General features: G+C 39.9%; 1 protein-coding gene and 1 pseudogene across 2 annotated transcripts in view; one reads left to right on the top strand and one right to left on the bottom strand.

The window, feature by feature from the left end:
• The first annotated feature begins 877 nt into the window (after positions 1–877).
• The window catches only part of UBAC2 (UBA domain containing 2), a 161,637-nt gene continuing 148,489 nt past the window's right edge, over positions 878–14,025 (top strand). For both annotated transcript variants that reach the window (XM_087814257.1, XM_087814256.1), the window contains exon 1: positions 878–957. In XM_087814257.1, the coding sequence (XP_087670383.1) occupies positions 927–957 (31 nt within the window). In that variant the 5' untranslated portion in view covers positions 878–926. The remainder of the gene's footprint in view (positions 958–14,025) is intronic.
• Positions 11,841–12,432, bottom strand: LOC148093669 (small ribosomal subunit protein eS24-like; annotated as a pseudogene).

Below are 14,025 nucleotides of genomic sequence, written 5' to 3'. Positions count from 1 at the left end.
AGAATCGCTGCACCAGTGCCTCTCAAAAACTAATTTGCATACAAGTCAGCTGGGGGCGGGGGTTAAGTGCTGATTTAATAGTTCTGGGGTAGGGTCTAGCATTTCTAGTCCAAACAAGATCCCAGGTGAAGCCCATGCAGCCCATCCAAGGACAGCACTTGCTTCTTGGAAGACAAACCTACAGCTTTCTACCAGTCAACGCGTACAGAGTAGATGTACACACAAGGTTTGGATCATTGAAAATACTTTCAAGCAAGGTCTGCATGCCATACTATCATGCCTTTAGTTGCTAAGAACGTTTTCAGAACTGAACATAAATAAATGAATGGTTTGGCTTTTTGTCCTCGTTTTTTTAAACTTCAGAGCGCTTTATGAACTATTACAGCAATTCTCATACCTTTTGGTCTTGGAACCTCTTTAACGCTTAAAAAGAACAGAACAGGAGGAGCTTTGCGGGGGCTGCCTAAGAAAGACTGAGCATGCGTGGAAAGCGCCAGGCGCCCGATCCCGGCAGAGGCTGGAGGTCGCGAGGAACGCTCCCGCGCCGGCGCCCCCGAGGAGCCTGCCGCGCTCGCGGCTCCGCCGGGCGTGAGGGAGGAGCCGAGCTCTGGAGCGCGCTCCCGGGAGGTACACCTTCGCTCCTCCCACTCCAGCCCATTCAGGGGCGCCGGCGGCCGTCGAGAAAACCTGGAAAGGTGGATCCCATCGCGGCGGACGCACTTCCCTTCCCAAGCAGGAAGGGTGGGCTTAGGCAGAGCGGTGCGCCCCAGAGGGCGCGCATGCGCTTTTCACAGGCAGCTCCTGAAGTGGAATCCAGTTGCCGGATTCGCCGCCCCGCGGGTAGTGCGCCTGCGCGTCGCCGGTCTCTCCACCTCTGCTTCCCCTCCCCCTAGTCCCCCTTCGGGGGCTCCAGGTCAGGCGGGACCATGTTCAGCAGCACCGGTTCCAGTGGGCTTTGTGAGTACAGGCCACCGCCATCCTGACTGTCCCTTACACGCCACCCTGCGCACCTCCCTGAGGAGGCTTGGAGGCAGCGGGGGCCCTTGGGGTTGCTGGAGGTTCGGGGGCCGATCCTCCATCCCGGAGCCCGCACCCTGGTGGTTCCTGCCGGTGGCAGGCAGTGGGCATCGCCCCCACCTCAGCTTGGAAAGGCGATGGCGACTTTGTCCCGCGCCGGCCCCGGCCTGTGAGCCGCAGGTGCGATGCTCAGGTGCTCCGGGGACTGCGGCTGGGCGTCGCGGTGGTCTCCCGCCGGCCCCTTGCCCTCAGCGGGGCGCGCGTCGGCCTGAAGGAAGCGGCGGCCCAGGTGGAGGCGACGCTGGAAGCCTGCCCCCTTCCTGTCACCTTCGCTCCATTCATTTAGGCTGAAGAACCAGCTGGCCCTCCCCGGTTGTAAATTCCAGCCTCTGGTTCAGGAACTGACTTCTCAGTTTTACTTAGATTTCTCTCTAACTCCCTCGTAAGAGTTTTTAGACAAACAAAACCTCATTAAAGTACTTTTAAAGTGGAAGGAAGTTAGGAAGTCGTGGACCTTATGGCTGGATGTTGCTATGATATTTTACTTGTCAGCGGTGGTCAGCAGATAGAGGGCAGAGAAGTATATATAACCTTTTAAACAATGTCTCACTGGAATTGTTTAGTTTATTGACTTTTGGTAAGGTGGACTGTGTGTTAATTAAACAGCACTGAGATTAGGCACTGATACAGCAAAGGTGAACTGTTTGAACAGGTGTAAATTTTCAATTGTTTGTCACTGTTAGTACTTCATATCTTTATACATGTGAAGTTAATCTTGCCAAAGTACAGAAGCAGTTGACATTTCCAAGTAGTAAGGCTCTGTTGTGAATGTTAGGAATATTTTTTTTGAGAATACATGTTTTAGTGTGAGAGTGAGTTAGCATCAGAGCCGCAGGCATAATTTTAAATCTTCCTCACTTCTCAGGTTTTGAAGTGGGCTTAATATTTATGATTTCCCTTGTTTCATAATTAATACTATTTATGGAATCTTTCAAGCATTGGCCTCAGAGTACATTACAACTAAGTCCTAGCTAGCTAATCAGTTCTCTCCAGAGTACCCTTTGGATAAAGAACATTATGACTGTTGATGAAATTGAGAGTCAAGAGGGTGATATGATTTTCCTGGGATTGCACAGTGAGCCATACACTGGTAGATACAAAATTAATGGTAGAATTCTTCAATTTTAGTTGTTCTTTCAGTGTTTTGAGCTATCCTTCCTTGCTGAGCAAAATACATATAAAATTAAAAAGGCAAGTGAAATCCGTCATTGGTTACTATACTGTATTAACCCTTATATTGGCAAAATAGATACAAATTTGATACAAGGTGACTCCGGGGAAAGTAGTACTTGATTACCTGTGGCGCAGGGTAGATGAGTATTGAATTCTAGGAACCAAACTGCTGCCCAGGGAGAGGCCTAGGCCAAGGGCTTCTTAGCTGTCTTGCTCTGTTTCTAAAATAAGTGTATCCTCAGCGTAGGAGTTGATGGGATGGCCATTCCTCAGAAGACCATATCACATGTGCTTATTTAACAAACATTCTGGGTTTCTACTGTGAACCAAAAGCTGCTTGGTGCTGGGAATGCGATGTTGAACAAGCCTTGGTCCCAGTGTTTACAGTGCTTACAGTGGAGTTTAAGCAGTTTTTCCAGGAGTAGTCTTTTGGCAAGCCTGGGTGTGAGCAGTTACCCTGCTTTAAAATTTTTCTTTGCCAAGCTACCCACTGAGAGGGAAGTGATTTCCTTTAGGTAAGAAGTGTGCCTCTTCGGTAAGTCAGAGTTCTCATCCTGATTAAATATCCTGAGGAAGAATAACCTGCCTACCTGTGCCCCCATGGGTAGTGAGCAACATTCTGAGGGAAAAATCCCTGCCATTTCCTACCACCACATTTGCCACATTTTGTGACTAGTAGATAATGGTATTTTAGTGTTACATTTGCTCCCCCAGTTCATTTATTCATTCAAAAAGTGTCTGTTGAGTACCCATATAAGCCACACATTGAGTACAGAGGGTAAAGTGGTAAGCAGGATAAAGGAGACCAACATCAGACAGGTTAATAATTAATTAATGTGATTTCACATAGTGATAAGTGTCATGAAAAAAATAAGAGGGTAATGGTAGGGACAGGTTATGGTGGAATTCTGCTTTAGCATTTGTGGTCAGGGACGATAACTGGGAAGGTGACGTTTTGAGCTGAGACCCCGGTGGTGAGAAGGAGCTAGCTATTTCAGTTTGTTGAAAAAACATGCATTTTGCAGAAAGGGAACTGCAAGCACAAAAACTCTGAAACAGGCATAGCAGGGCATTTTTCAAGTACTGAGGAAAGCGGGGGCCACCAGGACAATGCATCAAGGGAAGGGCATTTTGATTTGCTCTTGTTTGTTATAAACTTTCCAACTGCTTCACTGTCTTTCACTACAGTGACTCTGATTGCCAGGCTCTTGATTCCCTCGTCGTCTCCAAATTACAGCTCACTTCTGGCATCTTCCGTATCTAGTCTTGAACCTATAGTTAATTCCCTGAGTTGTGTTCTCATCAAGACTCAGAGACCTGGTGCTGCTGTCCTGCTATACTCACCTAGCAAAACCCCAACCTCGTATTAATGTACGTTGTCTAATCTGAGCCGGGTCATCGGCATGATTGCTCAGTTAATTTCTTGGATTTTGTCATCTCCGTTACTCTTTCCCTTTCATCCCTGTCCTCAAGACTATGCCCAGTCTCTACCCATCTCACTCATAACCCATGCAAAAAATAAGGACTATTATCTGGACATAGCCTCTCCCTAACTCATTTATACCCCCACTTTCACAGTTGTTAAAGAAGACTTCCCAATGTAGGTGCTGATTTTTGAGGGATGAATAAGTTTATTGGGCATACAAACTTCGTTCCTTTCCCCCAGTCTCAAAGAATGAAGCACCCTTCTCCTAACTGGGGCTCACCCCAACCTATTTTAACTCATTCTTTGTTGCATTTTCTAGTGCCACGCCTATATTCTCTCTTCTGAGAGAATGAGCCTGACACCTGGTTAAAGCTGATGCTTTCTCCTGTGGCTGCTTTACAGGGATTATCAGGAGATCCCCGAGTACTTCAGATCACTTACCTATGGAAAGGAGATAATATTATCTATTTTGTTGAATTGTTGTGAAGATTAAAAGAGTTAATATGTGTAAAGCTCTTCCTAATCAGAGTTAAAAATTTTTAATTGGACTTTTCTTCTGAGGCTTAAAAATGCAGAAGCATAATGCTTCCATTGACCCTATCCTGAACCTTCCCACTGTTGACTCCTTTATTTCTTCTTTCAACCAAGCTTCTTGAAAGATGATCTTCACTTTTTTTCCTTTCTCACCTTCCTTCTCTCTTTAGCCTTCTGCAATTAATGAGTGATTCTTGGATGGTCACCCACTGTGACATGGCTCTGTTCTTGGCTCACTATATATATATAGTTGATTTTAGAGAGAGGGGAAGGGAGAGAGAGAAACATTGAGCTCCCTCACGCTTGAACCCCTACCAGGGATTGAACCTACAGCCTGGGTATATGCCGCAACTGGGAATCGAACCCTGTGGACTTTTGTGCCTTGGACGATGCTCAACCAACTGAACCACACTGTCCAGGGTTTGGCTCACTTTTCAAGTTACTGGTTTAACAGTTGATTAATCAGCACTCCTGTCAGCCAGCCATCCTTCTAGGTGCTTGGGATTCAGTAGTAAGTAAAAGACAAAAGGTACATTCAGGTAGCTGTAATCTTAGGTAATAGAAGTTATAAAAAACATAGACTCAATTTAAAAATTAGAAGTATCCAATTCAGTATTTTAATCAACACTTCAGTCTTCACTCAAAGATAAGACTTTCTCTCAGTTAAGACTTCTGGTTGGTAACCATCTCCTGTGAGAGCAAGATTGACTTCTGCTTAGATCTCTGTCTCTTAGATTTCCTGTTTCTGACTTTACTGGCTTCTGGATTGGGCGGAGTGGGAGAAGGAAGAATGGTGAGGAACTAAGGTAGTTCTTATGTGACTCTCTGAGCCTGGCACATGATTAAAGTAGACTCTGTTTTGTGGGCTCTTTAGAAACTCTTGAGAGACTCCTGGCCTGGAAGGGTTCATGTTTATGCTCGTGGGCTTTATTTGGTGACTCTTCCTTAGTTCCTAGGAACTGAGGTCCACATATGACTTTGTTTTGGCTTACTTAGGGTCACTGTTGGACTGAACCAAAGGTCACCCTTCTGTTGGCTCTTGGATGTAGCCTACCTCTGTTTTGCTGGAGTTGCTGACTTTTGCCTTGATTGTGCATTTTTATCTCAGTGATCAGCGTGGCTTCTCCTTCTTCTGCTCTCTAGACTTCCCAAGGTGGCAATCCACTGTACCCCCACCTCAAGGATCACATATTTAGATCACTGAATAGGCCCATTGAGCTCTTCACTCAGCATGCTGTGAAGGCATGGGTGTACTCTCAGCACTTGGATAGTTCAGTCTACAAAGCTTCATAATGTCCTCTCTTCGCAGTAGAGAACTCACTGTTCCATTCACTCTTTTTATAGTCGTAATCTGACTGAGAGAAGTCTGAGTCATGTCACTGCTTTTGATTAATTTTCTTTGTAAATTCTGAATTTTGGTGTGGAACCTTCACTTGGTATACAACAATCCTTGGTACCTTAGTGGAAACTGCAGTTTTATTATCTTGTTTTAGTTGGGTTTCTGTTTTGGGAGCCAAGAATCATTTTGCTGGTCTCTTTAAAGGTGACTTTGGAATTTATATATTTCTGCTCTAATTTCATTCTTTGTTGCATTAAAGGATTAACAATAGGCCTTGATTGCCCAAGCCCTGCACAGTTACCTCTAATACATGATTCTTGGAAATTAGCTATTTTCCACATTTCTGAAGTTTTTGAGGAGTATATATTTGAAACTCTCAAGGGAAATACTATCTGTTCAAGAAATAAACCCATGTATGGTCAATTAATAACAAAGGAGCCAAGAATATACAATGGGGTGAGAATATTTTCTTTAAATGGTGTTGGGAAAGCTGGACTGTCCCATGCAAAAGGACGAAAGTGGTCCACTATCTTATACTATACACAACAATTAACTTAAAATGGATTAAAGACTTGAACTCAAAACTTGAAACCATAAAACTCCTAGAAGAAAAAACAGGTCTTGGCAATGATTTTTTGAATTTGACACCAAATGCAAAATCAACAAAAGCAAAAATATATCAAACTAAACACATCTGCATAGCAGAGGAAACCATTAGCAAAATGAAAAGGCAGCCTACTGAATGGAGAAAATATTCACAAATCATAATTCGATGAGGTGTTTATATCCAAAATATTTAAAGAACTCATACAACTTAATAGCAAAATATACCAATTTGATTAAAAATGGGTAGAAGATCTGAATAGACATTTTACCAAAGAAGACACACAGATGGATACACAGATGGCCAACAGGTACATGAAAAGATGCTCAACATCACTAATCATCAGGGATACACAAATCAAAACCACACTGAGTTATAACCTCATACCTGTTAGCATGGCTGCTATAAAAAAGACAAGAAAATACAAGTGTTGGAGAGCATGTGGAGAAAAGAGAAGCCTTATACTGTTGGTGGGAATGTCAATTGGTGCAGCTACTGTGGAAAACAGTATGGATATTCCTCAAAAAATTAAAAATAGAATTACCATATGTTTCAGCAATCCCACTTCTGGGAAATTTATCTGAAGAAAACAAAAACACTAATTCAAACAGATATATATACCCCCCCCCCATGTTCATTGCAGCATTATTTACAATAGCCAAGATATGGAAACAACCTAAGTGTCCATCGACAACAGGGATGGACCTTGAGGGCATTATGTATTATATATTGAAATAATTCAAACAGAGAAGGGCAAACACTGTATGATATTGATTATATGTGGAATCATTAAAAACAAAAAACAAACCAAGCTTGTAGATACAGTGAGCATACTGGTGGTTGCCAGAGGTTGGGGGATGTGAGGAGTGGGAGAACTGGGTGAAGGGGATCAAAAGGTTCAAAACGGCAGTTACAAAATAAATAAGTCATGGGGATGTAATGTGCAGCATGGTGGCTCTAGTTAACAATAGTGTATTGCATATTTGAAAGTTGCCAAGAGAGTAGATCTTAAATGTTCCTATCACAAGAAAAAAATTTTTGTAACTATGTAAGGTGACAGATGTTAATTAGACTTATAGTGGTGATCATTTCATAGTGTATACAAAAATAGAGTCATGTTGTATACCTGAAACTAATATAATGTTAACATGTCAATTACGCCTTAATTAAAAAGTTAAAAAATAAAAAGGATTTTAGCTGAAAAGTAAAGACGGGTATTAACTAGGGAAAGGACAAGCTTAAGGGAGGATATTTTTAAAAACAATGTTTCTTTTTAGTCTAAAAATTAATCACATTATAGAAAATTTGGAAGACAGGAAAAAACCAGTTACCATTTCAGTTCATTTTCTTCATCCTTTTTTCCCTACACATTTATGTGTGTGGTTTTGGTTTTTTTTTTGGTTTTTTTAAATACATCTTTATTGATTTCAGAGAGAGGAAAGGAGAGGAAGAGACAGATAGAAACATCAATGATGAGAGAGTCATTGATCGAGCCCGCAACCCGGGCATGTGCCCTGACCGGGAATTGAACCCCAATCGCCTGGATCCCAGGTCGACGCTCAACCACTGAGCCACGCCTGGCTGGTCTATGTTTTTGTTTTAAATGAACTGATTTTGTTATTATAAAATAAACACATGTTCATCAAAGAAAATTCTGAAATATAGAAAAGTAGTTGAAAGAAATAAAAATAGCATTTATTGACATCTTGATGTTTATCTTCATACTTTTTCCAGTGCAAAAATGAATATCCAAATAAATAATCGAAAGTAAATTTATCACACTTAAATGCTGTTTTGTAACTTTTAGGTTACACAACAGACTTTTAAAATGAGGAAGAGGAGGCATTTAAGATCACATAGAGGAGCAGTACTAGAATTTGAACCCAGAAGTCCGGTTCCCTATTCTGTGTTCTGAACTAATGCACACTACTGCTTCTCAGACTTAAAATGTTAAGTTTATTTACATTTGTCTCTCTTGACTACTGTGATATTCATAGGCTAATGATGAATGTAATAGCTCAGTTTAGCAGTGGAGTTTATTTCCCAATCATTGAAAACCATTACTGTGCCCTGGCAAGTTGCTTTTCATTCCTTCCCTGTGACTGCTGCAGCTGTTAGCTCATGTGCTCCACCACTTTCCTTCTGATGGCTTCCAACCACCAGACTCCCTCTTTTCTTCCTAAATCAGAGCCAAGATACTGTTTTGCTTTCAGTAGAGATGTTTTGTGTCCCAATTAGGATCTTTTTGTAGTAGTTAATGTGCTATAGTTATTTTTGTTTGCATAATTTTTCTCCCTTCTCTTCCCTTATTAGTCAAGTTATTATCTTCTCCAACTTTTCGCAGCTTGTCTCAAAATCAGTTTTAGTAACGAAGGTAGAACCTACCTTAAATCAAGCTACTTTAAAAATGCATTTCAATGGAATTTTAATAGATGCAACCTGATAAAGAATGTCTTGTAAATAATTCACTCTAGCATCTTTCATCTGTGCTTTGGTGGAATACTGGTACTGTGAAGGTCTCCTTAAATTTTTTTCTGTAATGAAAAATTGTTTTATGTTTATTTTTAAACCAAAACCTGTATTGTACTGTTTATTGTACTGTTTATTTTTTTCCAGTTTTATTAAGGTATAATTGGCAAATAAAAATTGTATATATTTATAGCAGACTGTGTTATATCTTGATATACATATACATTGTGAAATGATTACTGCAGTTAAGCTAATTAACGTATCCATCACCTCATATAGTTATTTGTGTATGTGGTGAAAACATTTAAGATCTACTCTTATCACATTTCAAGTATAGAATACAGTATTATTACTTATTTTCACCATGCTGTACATTGCTTAAGTTTTAACCTTCATTTAAATTATGATTATAAAAGAGAATTATAATTTAACCTTCATTTAAATCATGATTCTCTTTTCCAGACATTTTTCTTAAGACTTTATAAGTTGTATTGCCATTGTTCTCAGTCATTTTTCAGTACTTACGTCACTTTAGTCCTTTGAATGTAGCATGACACGGTGGAAAGAGCATGGTACAGTAGGTCCCCCTTATCCACAAAGCATATGGTGCTAAGATACCACACATCCCCCGTGGATGCTGTAAACCACAGATCATACCAAACCCTATATATACTATATTTTTTTCCTATACATATATACCTATGATACAGTTTAATTGATAAATTACACAATTTCACAGATAGAAGATTTCATTCTTACTGTAGATCTTAGTGACCTCAGCAAATAATTTTTTTCTTTCCTTAAGTCTGACAGCTTTTACTTTTCACTTAAATGAAGCACTTTACAGCTTCTCTTTGGCGTTTCTGAATTGCCAGCATCACTGTTATGGTTTGGGGCTGTTATGAAGTAAAATAAGGGTTACTTTACTACAAGCACTGTGATACTGCTCGGGTCAGCCTGATAACCAAGGTGGCAATTAAATGACTAATGGCTGGAGATGCCGGACAAAGGGAGGAGTCGCGCCCTGTCAGGGACGGAGCAGGACACAGATTTCATCAGGCTAATCAGAGTGGCACACGATTTAAAACTTATGAATTGTTTATTTCCAGAATTTGCCATTTAAATTTTTTGGATCACAGTTGACCATGGGTAACTGAAACCAAGGAAAGTGAAATCGAAGATAATATACTGTATTAATATTTGGAACGAGTTCTGTAGCCAACCGTGTAGGTCCCAGACGTCAGCCATGTTGGTTTCCAAAGATGGGCAAATACAAATTAGCGCTTGCAAGACCCTTAGCTGCCCTGCAACAGATAAACTGAACTTTATTAACTCTGTTTCTAAGACCTATTGGGGATGGTTTTCATTGTAGAAAATTTGGGAAATAAAAATAAGGAAAAAATGTAAAATTTTATTTCACTGTACCGCCCAGATTTTATCCCTGTTTACATATTGGTGGTGTGAAATTTTCCCCGTGTGGATGTATATAAACATTTTTAAAAGCAAAATTGGGCCTTTGTACAGTTTCATGTTCTGCTTTTTTCATTTAACCTTCTTAAATGAATTTGCCTTGTGTCAATAATGTTCAGAGCAGCCCAGCCATGCATGGCTCAGCAGTTGAGCATCAACCTAGGATCCAGGAGATCGAGGTTCGATTCCGGGTCGGCGCACATGCCGGGGTTGTGGGCTCGATCCCCAGTGCGGGGCATACATGAGGCAGCTGATCAATGACGACTCTCTCATCATTGATGTTTCTACCTTTCTCTCCCTCTCCCTTCCTCTCTCTGAAATCAATAAAGATATATTTAAAAATAATAATGTTCAAAGTTAATTCTTAATATTGCTTTTGTTTTGCCTTATTACAAAACTGAAATATGCTTGCTTCCAAGAAATTAATAAATTACACAAATATTTAATGTAGCAAGGAATAGTTCCATAAATAACTATTGCTGACAGTTTAGTGCTTATTCTTTTGACTTTTCCATGCTAGTGCTTACCTATACATTCTTTTAGGTACAAGCGTACCTGTGCATACATATGTGTGTACATGGTTTTACAGAGAATGATATTCAAATATACATTTTCTTGTGCTCCCCAACATATCTTAGATACAGAATCATGACTGAGTGAAATGAAAATCATGACTTTGAAGTGTTATAATGTTATACTAAAATAACTTTTTCTCCAATATTTTCCCATTTAAACAATGTCATGGTCAGTGCTTTAAAATTAAGTTATTGATCATATCTTTGACTAAATCCAAAAGAAATGATCACAAGTGTGGAATTGGAGGGTCAAAGAAGAAGAACATTTTAAAGCTCTTGATCAGTACTGCCAAATCCAGGAAAGATATATTACTTTACACTTTTCAGCAGCTTAGAAGCATATGTTCCTCACCAAACTCTTCTAACAGTTCAGCATGACAGTTTAAAATAATTTTTGCCATTAAAAAAATGGCATTGTATTGTCTTAATTGGCATTTCTTTGAATGCCTGGGAAAGTGAACTAAAATTCTTTCATAGTTATTGGCCATTTTAATATATCTTCTGAACTGATTTGACCATTTATGTCCTTTGCCATTTTTTTTCTATTGGAGTATTAGTGGTTTAAAAATAATTGATTTGTAAAGACCTTTTAAGGGCATTAGCTTTAGTCTTGGTGTATATTACAAATATTTTAGCCACTTGTCAGTTGTTTTTAATTTTTATGAAATTTTTTATATAAAGTTTTTTTATTCATCAATAAGTCATTAAAATAAAGGGATTTAGCTCATAAATTTTACTTGGCCAATTTCATTCTTTCTTAACTCCTAGGCCTCCTGAGATCTGTTAAATATTCATCTAACATTTTTTGTATCTTAATTTTTTTCTAATTATGAAGACAATATATACTGCTGGTACAAATTCAAACAACCCAGAAAAGAAAGTGAAATGTGAAATTCTCTTTTTCTCAATCCCAGCAGTAGTTTGGAGGATATTCTTGTAGATTATTTTCCCTGTGAATCCTGGTGTGTGTGTGTGCGTGAGTGTGTGTGTGTGTAATAGTAATAGTAATATATGCATATGGTAAAAAATTAAAATAAGGATATAATGTGAATTCTCCTCACTAGGATGAACCACTTTTAAGTTACCTTTTTTTTTTGCTGCTTTTGCTATTATAGCTTTTTTTTTTTTTAGGTTGCTGAAGAATCTTTACTCATCTGTTGTCCAAACTCCAGCTCACTTTTTGCCAGCACCATCATTGGCTTTTGCAGCCCCTCTGACTTTCTTCATTCTGTTCTTGTGTCCCTTTTGCTGTTTTCTTGAGGTCTTCTTCTCATACAGGTTATGTCTTTTTTTTTTTTTAATCTTCACACAAGGATATGTTTATTGCTATTAGAGAGAGAGGAAGGGGGAAGAGAAAGAGAGAAAAGCACATCAATCAGTTGCCTCCTGTACTCACCCTGACTGGGAATTGAACCCGCAACCTTTTGGTGTGTGGGATGACACTCCAACCAACTGAACCACCCAGCTGGGGCAGGTTATGTCTTGCCAGTGTATGTTTGGGTTCATTTTACTTTGCGTAATCCAAGGAATCATATAGAGCATGCCAAAACCAGTTGTCTTGCCACTACCAAAATGGGTTCTGAATCCAAATACAAAGATAACATCTGGTGTGGTCTTACACATTTTGGCTAGTTTTTTCCAAATTTCTGTCTTAGGTAGGTACTGTTGCCTTCCCAGGGTGAAGAACGTCAATGACCATTTGTTTCCTCTGAAGTAGTCTGTTGGTCATGAACTTTGTGGTCCAGGTAGTTACTGTGTTGTTCATGATGGTGGCCGATCTTCAAGCAGCCAGGGAGGAAAAAAGACCATTATAACTTTAAATGATGTATTTATGCCTCTATAGATTTGTCAACTACAGGTTCTGTTTAAAGATTAAATGAAGAATTTGCATATATGCAGTGTGTATTTATAGTCTGTTCTGTAATGATAATTAATGCTTTGTCAATGGGTTGATTTTATATAGAAAATCAGAACAATGGCTATATTTACATTATTATGATGGTATATTTATTGTAGAACCAAGATGTGTTATTGGAGTCCTAGAAGGAAATAGAGCCCTAGGTCAGAAAACTTGTGCTGCTCCAGAGAGTCTCAGTTTCCTTTAATACTCCTTTATTGCTTTAAGTTCACACTCAACTTCTGCTCTTTCTTGAATCTTGCATTATTTTCTTCTTAGATGCGTCTTTGTTTTTTCCCTGGCATCCCCCTGGAGTAAACTTTTTTGTGTAGAGGACATTGATGGTGAGCTTTCTGATGCTCACTTGGCCATCCTTTTACGTAGTAAAGACTGGATTTGCAAATAGCTGGTGTGGGTTTCCTCTTTACTTGTGGGTAGGTCTTGTCTTCAAGGAGCTCATACCTTAAATGGCACGGCTGACTGTAGGTTCTTTTCAAGTTTGCAGAGCATATGAATAGACATGTTTCCATATAGGGTGCAGAGGTGGGGGAAAGGCGGTAAGCAAAGGACAGTGAAAATCCCCTGCAGTGACAAAGTCAGGTGGGCTTGGCTCCGTTTGTGAATTTTACTCCTGAGTAAAGCTTCCCTTCTTCTTTTAATATTTTTTTAATTGATTTTTGAGAGAGAGAGGGAGAGAGAGAAACGTCGATGTGAGAGAGAAACATTGATTGATTGCCTCCCATAGGCACACCGACTGGGATGGAACCCGAAAAACCTGAGTATATGCCCTGACCAGCCAGGAATCAAACCGGTGACCTTTTGGTGCACCAACTGAGCAACACTGGCCAGGGTACCCTTCTTATCCATTCTCCTTTCCCCCCATTGCATGTTACCCAGGCTGTGCTCTCCTTTGGAAGTTTAAAGTTGCCCGAAGCTCTTTTTTATTTTTTCTCATACCTCCAATACTCTTCATGTTCTCTGTGAGTAGATTGTCGCCTTTCTTTGGAGAGCATTTCTTGGATTTTATTTTGGGAACCAAGTCTTTTTTTCATCTGGGAAGGTTGAATGAATGGCTCTATGTGAGAAAGAATGTGAGATTTTGTCTGGGGGTGGGGGGTGGGGTTTGTGGAAGGGCTGACTGGCCCAGTAGTCACAAGTGCATGGGTAGCACTCTTACTACTAGGGATGGTTTGAACAGGATGTGGGCCCAACATTAAGTGCCATTGAAACAGAAGTAAGGTAATGACTCCCTTTTCAGTTCTTTTTCATCCTGATTGTATTAAAGAGAAAGTCACAATTTGGTGCTAGTCTGAATTACCTCCCTAATAGCAGCTAGTTTCCTATTGTAACAGAACAGGAGACAGACCCAGACTTTTCTGTCAGCAAGAGTATAAGTTCGAACTTATTAAAATGTGTTTATTTTTATAGTTATCACCTACTGATGACAAAGTGACACTCAGT

Source organism: Miniopterus natalensis, chromosome 2, assembly GCF_054644295.1.
Source record: "Miniopterus natalensis isolate mMinNat1 chromosome 2, mMinNat1.hap1, whole genome shotgun sequence".
NCBI classification, from domain to species: Eukaryota; Metazoa; Chordata; class Mammalia; order Chiroptera; family Miniopteridae; genus Miniopterus; species Miniopterus natalensis.
Note: the sequence above shows the minus strand (reverse complement) of the source record. Positions and strands in the feature narration are given on the sequence as shown.